The 16,774-nt window shown below is 41.2% G+C and overlaps 1 protein-coding gene and 1 long non-coding RNA gene across 3 annotated transcripts in view; both read left to right on the forward strand.

Moving 5' to 3' along the window:
* LOC142063796 (uncharacterized) overlaps nt 1-1,728 on the forward strand; it is a 63,799-nt gene extending 62,071 nt beyond the window's left edge. Inside the window, exon 12 of one of the 2 annotated variants that reach the window (XR_012662894.1) lies at nt 965-1,728. This is a non-coding gene — a long non-coding RNA (uncharacterized LOC142063796). The remainder of the gene's footprint in view (nt 1-964) is intronic. The other variant, XR_012662895.1, reaches the window with a different exon arrangement.
* Nucleotides 1,729-4,819: 3,091 nt separating this feature from the next.
* TNKS2 (tankyrase 2) overlaps nt 4,820-16,774 on the forward strand; it is a 32,620-nt gene continuing 20,665 nt past the window's right edge. The window contains exons 1-7 of the mRNA XM_075108173.1: nt 4,820-5,156; nt 11,114-11,338; nt 12,265-12,360; nt 12,678-12,714; nt 13,024-13,099; nt 14,431-14,525; nt 15,715-15,781. Coding sequence (XP_074964274.1) covers nt 4,949-5,156; nt 11,114-11,338; nt 12,265-12,360; nt 12,678-12,714; nt 13,024-13,099; nt 14,431-14,525; nt 15,715-15,781 — 804 coding nt within the window. The 5' untranslated portion in view covers nt 4,820-4,948. The remainder of the gene's footprint in view (nt 5,157-11,113; nt 11,339-12,264; nt 12,361-12,677; nt 12,715-13,023; nt 13,100-14,430; nt 14,526-15,714; nt 15,782-16,774) is intronic.

Consider the following 16,774-nt stretch of genomic DNA (forward strand, 5'->3'; position numbering starts at 1 on the left):
CACTTGGCTCTGTGTTTGCTCCCCTCTGCAATGGTCAGTCCCTCAGTGCTTCACTATTTCCAAGACTCCTTTCATCAATTTTTTTTTGAAGTCCCTTTATTATCCCAGAACAACATTTTATATTTATTCCACTTTACCCCCATCTGCTGGTAAAACAAAGCTGGCACATATAATATGGCACTAACTACAGATGAGTGACTAGCAGAGAAAGGGAACTGGCTCCTGCTTAAAATGAGTAGCCAAAGTACTTGGTAGATGTGATGAGAATTGGAAGGGAGAAAGTAAGTTCCTTTAAAGATCTGGTTGTACAAACATTCGCTGTTGTAAAACCTGTACTGCTTTGATTTTGCAGTGAGCTTGTATTTCTTAAATTGATCAGCCTCTTTTCATTTAGATAAAGTAGATTGCACTGAGAAAGATTCTATTTATAATTTTAAAAATGTAGGAACTAAACAATAGGCCACTTCTATTTCTCTCCAAAATTACCTGCTTTCTTTATAGGCATGTTTTATTACTTTCTGATGTACAGCATTAACTATTGATGGTTGGTTGGAGGTTTTTTCCCAAGTCTTATCTGGAAATACTTCAAATGGAATACATTTCAAATCATTCTTCTTTTGGAATAAGCTAAATTTCTGAACACTTGAAATGTCCTATTAATTCTAGCATTTTACTGTGCTTCCAAGAGCAAGGCAAATCGCTCCAGGGACCAGTGAGAGCTGAGAAACCTCACAAAATGAAGGGCTGATAGCTGAAAATCCTAAACCTGATGGACTGCCTTGCAGGTCGGCATGGACGATGTCTCTGCCCATAAGCAAGCTTTAATCTCCTGAGAAGAAAGGAAAAGGGTTTAAGGCAGCCTTAGTCTGTCCATACCTAACAGTCCTTTTTTCTTTTTTTCTTTTCTTAAATTTTTTTTTTTTTCCTTTTTCTTTTTTCTTCTTTCTTCTTTTCTGCCCTCTAGCGACCAACCGTGTTCCTAAGTAAACTGTCCAAGCACACTTCACAGAATCACAGAATCCCATGTTGGAAGGGACCTCAGGGATCATCTAGTCCAACCTTTCTGGGAAGAGCAGAGTCTAGACAAGATGGCCCAGCACCCTGTCCAGACGACTCTTGAAGGTGTCCAACGTGTCCAAGTCAAACCCTTCCCTGGGGAGATTATTCCAGTGGTGACCGTCCTCCTTGTGAAAAATTTCCTTTTTGTACAGCGGGGACCAGAACTGTACACAGGACTCCAGGTGTGGCCTGACAAGTGCTGAGTAGAGCGGGATAATGACTTCTTTCTCTCTGCTGGCGATGCCCTTTTTGATGCAACCCAGCATCCTGTTGGCCTTCTTGGCCGCAGCAGACACTGTTCGCTCATGTTGAGCTTCCCCCCACCAGGACCCCCAGGTCCCTTTCCACAGAGCTGCTCTCCAGCCAGGTGCATCCCAGTCTGTGCTGCGCTCCCGGATTATGTTTTCCCAGGTACAAGACCACACACTTTTCTTTGTTGAACTTCATAAGGTTCTTGCTGGCCCACTCCTCCAGCCTATCCAGATCTCCCAGCAGAGCAGCTCTCCCTTCTGGAGTGTCTGCTTCCCCACTCAACTTGGTGTCATCTGCAAACTTCATCAGGCTGCACTTGATGCCGTTATCCAGATCACTTATAAAGATATTGAATAACACCAGGCCCAATATCGATCCCTGGGGGACCCGACCAGTGACAGGTTGCCACTTGGAAAAGGAGCTATTTACCACCACCCTCTGGGTGCGGCCTGTCAGCCAGTTCCCCACCCACTACACAGACCCCTTGCCTGGGCCGTACGCTTTAATTTCTCCAGGAGGAGGCTGTGGGGGACCCTACCAAAGGCCCTGGAGAAGTCCAGGTAGACAATGTCCTGCATAAGACCTTTTTGATGTTGCTTTGTATCCCTTTTTGTCTTTTTTTTTTTTCCCCCCCAATTCTGTTGGTCTGAATTCCCTCATTGCAAGGACCCTGACAGGTCTCTGAAAGGACAAGCATTTCAAGGGGTTGGGTATTACTAGTGCAACTAAGGATAAGAAATGCCCTCCAGTGTAAGGAAAAGCTAGTTTAAAATCTGTTTCCAGTGTCTCCATTAATCTAAAGGTTGTCTGTTCAAGAAGCTTCCGATGACAGTGTCATTTCAAAAATACTTTCGTATATCTATTAGGCCAGGTCATGCCAGTAACATAAATATGCTGCAAAAGTAAAGGCTATTGGTATATCACAAATTAGACTGAAAAAAAAAAATAGCAGTGAAATTTTCCAAGCTGTTAATGGCTGAGCCTCTTGAGTGGTGCTAATAACAGGTGGGTTCTAAACCCCTCCTGCCTCTAGAAAAATCCCTACCACATACATTGGGTGGGATTTGGCATGTATTTCAGCTGTGGTTTTCTAACCATACTCTTTTCAGAAGACTGGAGGAAAGCACTGGATTTTACAGATTGTTTTCTCATAAAAGAAATAAATATAGAAATAAAATAAAAAGTAGATTTATTTTACATTATGTGAACCTCAAAAATCAGTGTGAAGGCTACAAATACACCAATCCTAAAATATGCTGAGACTCTATGACTTACTAAATTCAAGTCTAATTGAATCCTGCTCTTACAGGATAATATTTTAAAAAATTATTTTCCACTCAGAGGGACCTGCCATAGTTTTACACCCAAGCTATCAGGAAGACATACTAGAAAAGGAAGCCAACCTATAGGTAATTTAGAATAATAGTATCTTTTTGATATAATGATGTGAAAACAATGGGGAGTTTGTTTATTTTATATAATTTTATTTTTATAATCTTGCTCTTTCTCTCAGTTTTTTTTTCCACTACCATTTGATATTAGCTTTTGCGAAGGAAAGAAACGTAGATGGAGTCTATAATGAACTAATGAAAAGTTGTTCTAAAATTCTTTAATAGACCTGGGGCACAGGACGAGTTGGTATTTACACAGATATTTAGACTTCCACAGACTTTTAGATACACAGTCCCTCTTTCAGTTTTGAAATGGAAGCAGCCAAGTTAATGTATTCGCTACCCCTGCTGTAGGCCCAAAGAGGGATTTATGAACTCAAAAGCCTGTACATTTTTTCCAGCTATGCTACTGGGGCTAATCAAACATAGAAAAGGCAGCACTGTAGATCTGGTTTTCAGTCTGTGGAGCCTGCCCGTAGAAAGGACAGTTTCCATCATGCAGACTTTGGAGATGCTGGGAAAGTCTGAGATGGCTGCAAGCCTCTGAGCCACATTTGATGACAGTTTATGCCGGAACATTACGGCCACATGCAAAGCAGTGGATCAATTATGTATGTGTGACAAAGCTGACAGAGGCACTCTGGTCATAGCCTGACTTTTCCCTGCCTGCTGAGCACAGCTTGTCATTTAAGTGGTAGTGGGGAGGAAAGCCAGTGGGGTGACAGGAGATGCACATGGCCAGGGCATCACCTTTATCACAGCGCAGGGTTTCTATCCCTGTGCTGGCTGCATTCTTCTGTCCCACTTCTACTGTGGCTGTGTGTGAATTAGTGAAGAGAACAGTGCCAGGCATTGGTCCCTGACCCGTTACTGTGGCATGGTTTTGGCCTGGGACAGGCGGTAGTCACCCAAAAAAAATTCCTGGGCACAGTTTAGGCGTTAGCATGGACCAGGGACAGACCATGCGGGTGTAATCGCCTCACTTCAGAGGCAAGGATGTTTAACAGAATGGAAGTGACTAAACCACGGAGATTGCCAGCTGCAGCTCTTCCTTGTTCTTGGGCCATTTAATTTACTGGTATAACAACAGCCTGCGAATTCAGTTGAGTTTGGAGGCACTTACCCTTCCTGCCTTTGGAACGGGAAGCTACTGACCCTGCTCAGCTGCCTTTCCCAAAGTAAGTGTTTTATTATGGCATGAGCGGAAAAATGCATTTATAAATTATGAAATGAATCCTCTAGTTAGTCCCATCTGAGCTCAAGCTTCCCCATCAAGCTTGTTAGGCTTACAAGGGCAAAAGAGATGCTCCTTGTTATTTTCCGACACCTTGAATTGGCAAAGTCGGCCAAGAGTATTTTCTAGTATCTGTTTACTGAGATTAAGAAAGAAAACAATGTCATTTATATTGCATAATGTTTGTTTCATAGTTATTATGCAGTTCATTTCAAGCAAGATATTTTGCTATGTAAATAGCTATGTAAAGATTCTGATTACATCATGAAGTTATTACCACCAAAATGCAGCCTTCCACATTTTACAGGGGAAAAAAAAATCCTTCAGTAGCTGTTGCCTCCTAACCTACATTTCATTACTGTAAGCAGCAAAGGGACACTTCTGTTCTTCCAAGATGAATTACTAGCTCTGTATTTGAGTTTCTGTGCTACAGACCTCCTAAAAAGGAGCAGGCAGCAGGTTAAACGTGAGCAGTTATCTTTTATCTTACTTCCTCCACAACTTCAAAAAAAGCGTACTGAGAAACTGTTTCGTGTTAACAAGAATCCAGGTTCAGGGGTTTCCGCAGCAGTAAAAGCCTTCGGGGGTGGGGGGAGAAGCAGCACTTTTGAGACCTCGATTTTCGTGAGGCGGGAAGGGCCGGCAGCCCCCTACCTTCCAGCACACCACCCGCACCCGGCCCCAGCGCCGAGCCTCGGCCCCGGAAGCGCCTCCTGGGGCGCAAGGGCCGAGCAGTGCCGCGGCACCCGCAACCCTCCTCAGCCCCAGACCCCGCCAGGGTCGGCAGCAAAACCCCCGAAGCCCGGCAGCCGCCACCCCCTCAGGCAGCGCCGCGCATGCCCAGCGCCCCAGCGGCGCGCCTGCGCCTTGCTCCGCCCGGATCCCTCCGCTGCCGCCATGCGGCGGGCCCAGCACCTCGCCCAGCGCCCCGCCCGCAGGCCTGCCGTTGCCGAGCGCCGCGGCCTGTGAGCGGGGCGGCGGGGGCTGCTCGGCCGCCTCCGGCGGGCCTGCTATGGCGGGGCGGCGGTGCGCGGGCGGCGCGGCCGCCTTGGCCGAAGCGCCGGGCTGCGGGGGGACGGCGGCGGCGGAGCCGGCTCGGGAGCTTTTCGAGGCCTGCAGGAACGGGGACGTGGAGAGGGTCAAGCGGCTGGTGCGGCCCGAGAACGTGAACAGCCGGGATACGGCGGGGAGGAAGTCCAGCCCGCTGCACTTCGCCGCAGGTACCGGCCCGAGGTCGCCGTAACCGCCTCTCCGGGGAGGGGAGAGCCGGGGAGGGGGCCCTCGGGGCGCCAGGCCCTGCACCGCCGCCAGCCCCGCGGCCTGGGCCGCGCCGCGCCGCTCCCGCAGGCCCCGCGGCGGGGCTGTGGCTGGGCCCGGGCGGGGCGGGGGGTTCGGAGCGCTTCGCCGGGGCCCCCCGGCGCGTCGGGCCCCGTTCCGTGGCCGCTCTCGGGTGGCTGGTGAGCCGTCTGTCACCCAGGAGCGGCGGGGTTGCTGAGCGGTACGGACGGCGCCTGCCTTCCTTCTTTCTTTTTTTCTTCCCCCGCCCCCCACCCCCAAAATAAAAAACAGCCCTCAGCTGGCGTTGGGGCCGTCTGGACCGTGGTTTAGGCCGCTGGTGTTGGGGCATGTGAGCTCTGACAGGTGACGTGTGCCCCAGGTACTGCTTCCATCGATTTCCTGCTCGCTTTTTTAGAACTTCACCGGTGAAGGGTGCCTGTCAGATAACACCATTTCTGAGGTGTTTTGCGTTCTTCTCTTTAGCAAAGAGTCTTTGTTAATTTGGGGCTTGGATATGCAAACGACTGACATCACAGAACAACTGCTTTCACTGGCAACAGGCCAGAGGATTGTATCCCACCTTTTCAGACAAAGACCTAGCTGTGGCTGTTGTTTTCACGTTGTTTTGATTTTATCACGGCATTAGGTGTAGGACCCCAAAGCTGGCAGGCTGCAGAAGACAGCCGCTCCTTTTCAGCTAAACAATATGGATAGTAATAAAGATGTTCGTTTCTTAACGGAATTGCTTTGGAAAGGTTTCTACTTAAGGTGTCCTTTCCTCACATGCAGTAGACTTTGCAGGTCTAAGTTCTTGAAAGCCTCTTCAGGACAGCTGCATTTCACAGATTTAAGAAACTTGATCAACAAGAGAGCCCAGGAGACAACTTAAAATATCCTGTCAGAGGAAAACAATGTTACAGCTATCCTTTTTATGTGAAGCAGTCCTGTCTGTTTGCTAACAAACTCTGAGCTTCTAAATGAATTAGCATGTTCTACGGCGTTTTGGAGGAGTGAGGGATTTGGGATGGTTTTTTGTGCCTAAGGAGTTCCTCGTGCAATATAGCAATCTAGTTTATCTCTCTGGATAGATGTGATCTGTCTTGATTTAAAAAAACAGAACTCCTGATCTATAGAAAGCTTTTTCTTTTAAAAAAAATTGCATAGCAATAAGTTCCTGTAGTTATTAGGCTTCTAGAGTTAAACAGGTTGGTGCGTAAATGGGAGAGGCCATCGCTGTGCTTATGTCTACTTCAGACTTGATACACAGAAATTAATTGCGCCTCTCACAAGACTGTAGGAGATACTGAAAGTTTCTGGTTCACACGTGACGTAAAATACTTGTATCATTTCTTGATTTAATGCTCTTCCACTGCTTCAGGTAGAACTCTGCTGTTGTCAGCCTACCTGCAGTAGACTCAGTGTGAACAGTAGACATAAGTAACTCCTGGATTTTGGTGTTCTTGTTTTTTGTTTTGTTTTGCTTTTTCCCCATTATTCACAGTTGGAGTAATACTAGCTTCTTTTGTCCTCTGTCTCTAAAGGAATTACATTCCAGGAAGTAAAAGTAGAAGTGTGTTGTATTCTTGCTTTGTTTAGCCTGGGTGACTAGGTGTTCTTAGAAAATATTTCGCAAAACTTCTCTGACTAGTTTCATTCAGTTTCAAGACAGAGGTGGAGCAGAAATATGAAGATAGGTTTTCTATTGTCCTTTAAAAAATTTTTTTTAGTGGTGTTCTGGGGTCTGAACCTGGATTCCATTTTTTAAAGTCTTTTCCCAGATCTTACCTAGCAATTCAAAGAAAAAAACCACCCCAATTCTTCTTTTTTTAATGTGTCATTTTGTAAAGGTTGTTTTTAAAACATATTTTTAAAAAATACTGTAAGCTGGGCATGTGTCATTATTAGAACCTTGGTGAAGGTTCATCTTTGGATTTGTAGTATGCAGTTGTGTGTGGTAGCAAATTGTACTGAAGCTTAAGACAAGCCCACCACCCTTCACAATATAATAGGCTCAGTCCTCTCTCACCATAAGCTGCGTATACTGCCTCAAGTCAATCCTTTCCATCACAGTGTATGTCAAACTCACAAGTATCACAAGGTTTAAGGCACTTGGCGGGAACCAAAACGCCCTTCCTGCAAACTAAAATTAATCAAAAAAGTGAACACCTGGGGCAGGGGAGAAGAATTGGAGCTGAGTTGTTTCTGTAGCTTTTAATCCTGTCAGAATTCGGTGAATATCAGTTATGACACAACAGTTGACTGTAAAGAAATAAAAACTTTTTTTAAAACAATATATATAGTTACAAGTTTCTGTTGTGATTAATGTTCAGGATTTGTTGGCTAAAAGTTTGTAACTTTTAGGGGAACAAGTGCAGTGAGTTACTGAGCTGTCATAGTTGGTAGAAGAGTGTTAGCTGGAGGCCCTGAGTAGCCCTTCTGCTTTGCAATGGGAAATAGTGTTCATGATGACAATATGGTTATCTTGCACAGTTGCAAGCTGCGATACCATGTAGTTGGTCTTTTGATAGAAGCTCGAAAACAAAAAAAAAACAAAACCACCCCTTAAAAACTACAATTACATTTGGGTTTTTTTAAGTGTTGAAATTGGTTTTGCAGCAGTGGCCTAATGGCAAAGGGGAACTGTTACAGTAGGTAGTGGCCTACTGTATCAGCAAAGGCTATCCTCTCTTTCCACTCTGAGTGAAAATAAGAGAGAGGAGGGAGAGATCATCGAACAGAGTTTGGCCACCTCCTCTCTACACATGCATCCTTTAGAAAATAATGAGAAAATACTTTTCTTTCCATATATGGTGCCCTCTTGTACAGATGCTTCCACAAGGAAGTAAGGAATCCCTGCCGTGCTCTCAGTGCTGAAGAGAAGTTACAAAAATGGGTGTGTTGCAAATAAGCTTGTCTCAATATTAAAATAACTACAGGTAGTTGAGGAGTATTTAGGCTATTTTCTGAATGGATGCAGGCTTTGCGCAGAGAGAAGCTATGTGTTACTCATGAGCTGTCTGATTGAGCTGATGTACTAAATAGAGGGCATCCAGGTAAATTCCCTATGCCTGTAATGAGGTTTACTACAGGTGATTTTCAGTTGTGATATTGATTCCTGCTAAGATTGGCATTTACATTCAAAAATGGGGCTAAATATCAAAGCTTTGAGGGACAGGAATGCCTTCTGTACAAGAATGGGTGATGTTTACCTACCAAATGTGTAACTTGTGGACCGAGAATTTGATCAGAGGGTTTTCTAAAGTAACTAAAGCAGTTCTGGAAAACATTTTTTGGTACTGAAAGAAAATACCAAGCAGTTTGTCATCACAGAAGAGCTTTGATGTATTTGCAGGACTCTGGTGCTTGTGAAAAGTCTCATCTGAGTAGATCCTTGATGAATTTATCAAATTTTGAGTATACATTCAAACTAGAAATAGAATTTTTTGGAATTTTGAAGACATAAGAAAAAATCAGGAGGACACATTTAAGGAAAAAATATATCTAGTTAGGAAAGCAAAATTTATTTAAGAATGAGAAATATGCTGCATATAATTTACTATATAGACAGTATGGCTGCATGGGTATATGTCGTATAGGTACTGAATATTTTTTTTTTTGGCAGCAGAAATATGCACGCATATGCAGTGAATGTGGCTTACTGTGCCTGTGCAGGTGAATTGTTTTTGCATGGACCATCAGATGGTACATCGGATCCAGTGCTCATCTCAAGCGTGCTGAGCACCTGTTCTCTGTTCGGACAGGCAAGGTGCCTTCTGTTAGTTAATGGGTAACTGTCACATTGAGACTCAAAAGTGAATTTGCTGTACAGTATGTGGTTCTCGAAGTCACGGTGCTAGCGAGCTAAGATTCGTATTATTAATAATGTATTTTGAAGAATTGAAGCACATCACCAGTATAGCCTGGTAGCTGTGGCTTGAAAATACCTTGGAATCCATTCTGGGATTAAAAAGTTTCACATAAAATTATGTTTGTAATAATCAGAGATCTGTGGGGAATGTGGTTCCTTACCAAACTTTTGAAGGAAGAGGAGGAAAGATTGAATTTAACACAGGCTTTTCTGAATACCTTTCCTGGCCTCTTTATCTTTGGCATATACAGCTTGTATACAAGATCTCCTCTCAGCAAGTAGGTTCCAGAAATTGCTTAATAATGGCAGTGTTTGCTTTTTGAGCTCTGAATAATGAAGGTGAAAGTGCTTCTTGCTCCAGGGTTTCAGTTGTTGCCAGTCTGGGAGAAGGATTTACTGAATAGTCAGATTTAGTGAAGAACTTGCTATGAAAAGTTAAGTTGCAACTAAACTCAAACTAAAAAGTTCATTTATAACTAAAATGCTGACATGTCTCACATGCTTCTATGACTTTGTCACTGAAACACTGGGTATTTATCGGGAGTAAACATCATTTCTAGGTTATGGTTGCAGGAACTTCTACCCGCCTGCTGACGTTCCATGGGTGATTTGTAACAAAGTTTAGATTTGCTACAATCTGAGTATCACTGGTGTTGGCAATGGTGTGATAACTCAGTCTGAGGGAAAAGCTCAAGACTTCATCCCCACCCAGTTCTTGATCTCTTCAGGAAAACTGTTTGCAGATCGGATATTTAAAGCAAGGAAGGCCAAGTCCTGCACACAGAGGTTATTTCCCAGAAGATGCTTGGCAAGAGTCTGATCTATACCAAAATATGGCTCTTACCTGCCTTAATAATTCCCAAGACCCAAAGAGACCTTCATGAAACCTTTGAGGGATTTCTGTAGGCGGTAGCCTTTGGAATATAACCAGGTGGGCATAATGGCTACAGGTAGAAGTCTGAAGTCATTCTGGCCTCTTGTGAAGATATTGGAGAAAACATAGGTACATTTGATAAGTTTGATGGCCTGGTTTATTTGCTGTTATATGAATGTGCAGCTGAAATAAAACAATAGTAGCTATAGAATTAGCTTATAAGAGCAATTACCTTATTTATGATGTGTTTCTAGCCCCAAACATGCAAGTGGGCATAATTTTTTGCTGTCTACTAACCTGAACGATAGGATTGTAAAAAAGAGCCTCAGACTGTGTAAGAGCATTTTTGTGCTTCAATCATGATCAAATATAATAATTTTAGGCATGACTGAAAATAGACATTGTGTATATCTTTAAGTTATGGTTGCACATACTCTTGTAATAAATTTCTTCAGTAGGGAATCGTCTCAGATAAACTTCGGATGTCCCCAAGGGTTTTCTTAAGTGATCATTTCAAAGACGGGAACTGTGTGCACATTATGTTAATTATTCCTTAGAAGGCCAACAGCCATGCTTCTAGTTTCAACATAAGAGCAGTGCTGCTTGCTTTTTTTAAAAAAAGATCCATAGAACACAAAAAGTATTTTACAGAGACACATTGCTTTCTTTTTCAAAAAGCTTAGGATATGAATTGTACGTGCATTGGCTCGTAGGCAGTCTCATCCTTGCCACTCCCACGGCTCACCTATTGGCCCTTGCACAAACTGGCTGTGGCTTGGCAGAGTGTCATACAAAATATCGTTCGGTTTAATAGCAATATAAAGTGACAAAAGAGGTTTTGTTTTCAATGTTTTCTTCTTTTTGTTATGTTTTCAAGAAGCTGTTGACTCATGTGGGCCCTATCAAGATATTCGTTGTTCTAGTAATCTTAAATACTATTTTTCTGCTGATTTTAATCTAATTTTTAAGGGTTTCAAAGATAGCCTTAGGGTGTAAATGCTTCTTTAGTAAAGAATGCCAGTTGTGATTGTTATTTTGAGTGGTTCCTGTTATTTAAATTTGTTGTTTTAATCTGTGTATGTGAGAGAGGGAATTCTTACCTCTCCCTGACACCTTTCCTCCCTAGCAGATGGAACAGAGCTCTTTATCTCTTCCAGGTTTTGGTCGGAAGGATGTAGTTGAATATTTACTTCAAAGTGGTGCCAATGTCCACGCACGAGATGATGGAGGCCTTATTCCTCTTCACAACGCTTGCTCTTTTGGTCACGCCGAAGTTGTCAATCTTCTCTTGCGGCATGGTGCGGATCCTAATGCTCGGGATAATTGGAATTACACTCCCCTTCATGAAGCTGCCATTAAGGGCAAGACAGATGTCTGCATTGGTAATTTTCTCCCACTCTTCCTGTGACTGACTCATTTCTTTTCACTGTGAAAAATCAAGAACCTTTTAAAGACCATTTTTACTCTGTGAAGCTATGGCTCCTATAAGGATTAGAATTCATGTCTAAACTTAAATTCGTATGCTAGTTTTATAAGAAACAAGTTTTTAGAGATCTTTTCGGTAATTTTGGTATAAAGGTTCACATCGACATAATGGAGAAAGAGCTTTAGAGTGACGTGATGGAGCTAGATTCTCTTCTGCTTCATGCCTAGACGTTTATGCTGCTTTTTGCTGCTACTCACAGTGCAGTGGAGAGAACAAAACTGGTTTTAATAATGGATTAATTCTGTCTCTATGTGTAGCTGCCATGTTAAATTAGTTAAGGATAGGAGCTAAACTTCAATTATATTGACTGCTTGTTTTGCCCACACAGTTCTTAAGAGGTAGGAAGTTAGATATATGGTCAGGAAACTAATTTTTGGATTGTGTGGAGCACATACGGAGAGTTGTGTATATAACTTTGCCTGTTTGGCCCCAATATCAGAGCAAGACATGGCCTGCAACTGCTGTGAACAGTTTAGGGCATAGTCACTGGTGGATTTGAGGCAGCAAGCTCTGGAGCTGGTGTGAAGGAGCTTCTGTTTTTTGTGGTGTATGTCACTGTCTTTCAACTGAGATTGCCTCCTGCCAGACTGTGATTGTTCCATTGCTGCCTTGCTTTTTTCACATAAGATGCGTCTAGGCATGTTTCACTAGTTAAACTGTTCACAGATAACATTAAGGAAGTCTGCCATTAAAAATTTGAGAGGGGAAGTTAGGATCAGTAACTGGATGTTTCTTTTGTTGCTTGCAACCTACAGTAATGATATGTCTCTCAAGCCTTGTCTTATAGAATTTTTTTCTCTCGGAAACTTTGGCATTTTGTAGTGCTGCTGCAGCATGGTGCTGAACCAACCATCCGGAACACAGATGGAAGAACAGCTTTGGATTTAGCAGACCCGTCTGCAAAAGCAGTGCTGACTGGTAAGTGATAATCTTTAGATTATGTTATGACTAATAACAGTCAAATTAATATAATGCAGTATTTTGGGTTTTGTCTTTCTGGTATTACTTTAACTTCTCTCTGTTTTATAATTCTAAATAGAAATTCCTATATGGCCTTCATCATCTCAGTCATGGGATGTGTTCTGGAGAAATAGTTTATTTTGCTAGTTCAGTAATGGACTGTCAAATTTTTTGCACTTACGTTCTCTAATATTTTGGAAGAGGGGGATAAGTAGCGAACTTGATGTAAATAGATATTTATTTAACAACTAAAGAAACTCTCTTTTGTCTTCCAGGTGAATACAAGAAAGATGAACTCTTGGAAAGTGCCAGGTATGGATGTTTGGAAGATATCTGGAATTTGGTTATATTTTCAGAATTGCATGCAATGAATATATATATCAGCTTTCGAGCTGGCATTCTGTCCAGATGCTGAGCTTTGGCTGTTACCTGTGAATAAAGCTACGAAAATAGTTATATAAATGCAATTTTGTTTTCCCTTTAACATTGACAATACAGAATTGAATGTATTACTTCAGAACAGATCTGCTGAACATTGTAGCAAGGAAAAATGTAAAAACATAATGAGCCACTGAAACCAGAATAAAAATATTTCTGCCCATTTCATACCTTGTTTTTCAGGAGTGGAAATGAAGAAAAGATGATGTCTCTTCTTACACCATTAAATGTTAACTGTCATGCAAGTGATGGCAGAAAGGTATTTTTGTTTAAAACCTGATTTAAAATTAGTTCGCTCTTACATGTTTCACAGTGTTGTTTGACTAGGTTTTAAGAATGTTAAACACAGAATCTGTCTGTGTTCTTTAATATATGTGGGAAAAGAAGATTGTACCTCCCTAAGCAGCTAGCTGACTTTTTATGTTTTTTAACCTTAAAAGGACTATGTAGGTATTTCCACCAAGGAGCAATAAACAAAACCCTTTTCAGTTGGAACTTCTGCTTGACCTTCATATCTGCAGTAATAAAGAAGGGGAGGCCTTTTCATAGATGTTGTGGCTATCACAAATTGATGCACGCAGGCCCCTTATTTGTCACACATCCTAGGCAAGTTATCGCTGCTGTTCAAGGAACAAGCTGTTTATCGCTCTAAGTATTGGTGAAGAATTATGTGAAAAATGTTCAAAATCTCCATCCTAAAAGATCCTGACATTCTAAAAATCTCCTGCGTTCATTCCCTAGCCTACCAAAGTATTAAATTTTTAATACCAGAGTATTAAATTTTGGCATCCTCACTGTTCTCATTAAGTATGTGTACACATTCACTTAAGTTTGTTCGAATGTTTACCTCTTCAGGGCTTTGTGGTAAGATGTTAGGATCTCCGAAACACCTATGCACCTCTCTTTTCTCATCTTCTAGTAAATAGACTCATTCTCTAGGAACTGTACAAACCCAGGTCAGTTGGTGGGTTTGCAAATGAAGAGAATGAGATGCCTCTTCACTAATTTGTAACTCTGCCCTTGGTGCTGCTGATGGGTATGGTTGAGTGGGTTTGCTAGAAAAGGTCATAGAGCAGTTACCCAACTGCTCTCTGGAGGGTGAGAATTTAGAAGATAAGATTGTTTCCCCCACACCCTACTAACTTACTGCACTCACAGGTGTGAATAACAGTCTCTCTTGATAACTTCTAAACTTAATCTATTGATTGGCGAGGAGACCTCTTTGGAATTTAGCGGTCATTGTTTCTAATGGCCATCTTATTTCCCCTTTCACAAGGGACATAGTTTGTCCCAGCAAGACCAAAGGACAAAAATGGACTGCAGGACTCAAAAATCCATCAAGAGAGCCTTCGTTGCCAGAATGTATTAGTCATGGAGTAAATTCAGCATTTGTGTTTATGATGACTGCGAGAGTAGTCAGTAAACAATGAACATGGTTATCAAATGTCCGATTCAAGCATGCTTTTTTTTTTAATGTTGCAAGTATTTTAAGGATTTCAGTAGTTAGTACTGTTAGCAAGTTTTGGAAAAAAATGTAAAATCAATGCTTGATTCTGTATTACTGATTACTTCTACGTTCTGTCATTTCAGTCTACTCCTTTACATTTAGCAGCTGGGTATAACCGTGTGAAAATAGTACAGCTCTTACTGCAACATGGGGCTGATGTACATGCTAAGGATAAAGGGTACGTTCATTTTTCCTTTGTTCAGAATAAGCAGAATTTGTTAAAAATTGAGATGAAGTAAAGAACAGTAGTATTATTTTAACCATGAAGAATTTATAACTTGAGACCGTTATGCCATCTTTAACCTTTCTGTTATGACAGAAATGCAAAATGTACAGGTTTATGACTTGTGAATCAGTAGAATCCAAATTGAGCTGACCAGAGAACATCCTGCCTTTTAGGTATCACTAGCCAAATTATTATCTTTTGTTTAATAAAATATGTTCATATACCACTGTGAAGTCAGCAAACGTTTTGACGATTGACTTAATTTTCTTTATACTTTTAAGTTTCCATGCTTCTTTTTGCAAAGAATATGAGAAAAAAAAAGATCTGTTTTCCAGAGGTTTTACTTGAACTGCATTTTCAAGCATTTGGTTGTTATGTCAGGAAATGTAATGAAATATAGACATGCTAAATTTATTTAGTTACATAAAATATAATGAAAAACCTATTTTTAAAATGTATATTCATGTACGTTAAAGATTATGGAAAGCAGCTCTTACTCCTCCATTTTCCTAGGGTCACTTCACAGCTACACAAATAGCTGCCTGATCAGACAGCCTTAATTGTCCCGTTGGGGCTGGAATTCACTTCTGTCATTTCTCCCGTACCAGCCCACAGTGCAAGAATTCACTTTGGGCAATTTCTCACTTGCTCCTAAGACCCCTAGATTTGAGAGAGTATAAAGCTGGCTTTAAAACCTCTGTAGCTCTGCTGTTACTGTAGAATATTGTACAGTTACTTAAACATTAGCCAGTAAGACTTCTTTAGTTTCTAAGGGAGAAGTTAATCTTACAGCAGCATTCTTGTGAAAAAGAAAATAATTACTGTCACCCCTGAAAATGCCCTGCAGATAGTTATTGCTGCTTAGGGTTCCAAGTCTGAGCAGAACCATATCATTTGCAGTAAAAGAGTGCAATTAATTTCTCATAATCTGATTCTTTTAAACGTTTATTGTTCTGAAAAATGCTGTCAGGATTTTCTTCTCCAGTTTCTTAATTCCCCTCAACTTAATTTGAACACCTCTGATGTAATTTTTGTAAAATGTTAAAGGTGCAACATAGTACCATTTGCAATGTTATAGATGCATTTGGAATTGAAGTATGCGTACAAAGAGAATCATCCTCCCCCTTTCTCTCCTATATAGAGATTTGGTGCCACTTCACAATGCCTGTTCCTATGGTCATTATGAAGTAACAGAGCTTCTAGTAAAGGTTGGTCTTTGAAGAGATTACATTGCATATTATTAAATAAGAATAGTTTATAATAGACTAATGCAAGTTGCTTTTTTTTTTTTCGTTTTGCACTTATATTTACAAAACTTAAAGAATGGTAGATTGCTTTTGCTCTACATGTTAGTGATTATTAAGCTGGAGCTACAGAATCTTCTGCTTGCAAGGAAGCTTTCTCCTTATAAATGTGCTTTCTGTTTTTTAACTCTCTCTGCTTCGAAGTTGAATGTTTTTGTACCACCAAGTAAGTACTTCTTATCTCAACCTTCCCACCCTCACTCAAAAGAAAACTACAGGAAAAAAAACTCAAAAACTGATCAGTATTGTGAGTTTGACGATAGAAAAATATTTCAGAAGACAGAATATTAAGAGGTTTTTGAAAAGAACACTGGTGAAGTTCATAAATGTTTTAAAATTAAAGAGTAATCAATCTCTCGAGAGAATGAACTTTACAACATCAGTTCTGACCCTGAATTGTAGCCTTCACCCCAGAGAAAAAAAAAAAAGTGTCAGTTTTCCTAATGTAACTGAACTCTCAGAACTGAAGTGATTTATCTGGATTATGTTAATCTTGAAGATAAAGTATGATGCACATTAAACTAGTGGCTTGAAGATGTAGCCTGCAAAAAATCTGGAGTATTGTCCACCAAGGGACTTTCAAACTATGCTCATTCTCAGCTGCTACAGCAAATCATGATCACTATAACATGTGGGGGTGTTCTGTCAGATAACTCTAGGTGTTTGGATGCTCAACAAACAGCTGTTGTTGTTCTATCCTCTATGTCTCAGTCCCCACTAATTCCATGTGTCTTTCTATTTGTTTAACAAAAATTAAGTAAAAAATTATTGAAATAAGCATATATTGTAGTAAGTATAAATAGTCAAGTTTTTTTTTTACTTCAGAGGCCAATTGTAAAGTGAATCTTTACAGTTGTGGTACTAGACAAAAAAAAATCCCAAACCTCTTGCATAGAC

The sequence above is a fragment of the Phalacrocorax aristotelis genome, chromosome 12 (assembly GCF_949628215.1).
Source record: "Phalacrocorax aristotelis chromosome 12, bGulAri2.1, whole genome shotgun sequence".
NCBI lineage: Eukaryota > Metazoa > Chordata > Aves > Suliformes > Phalacrocoracidae > Phalacrocorax > Phalacrocorax aristotelis.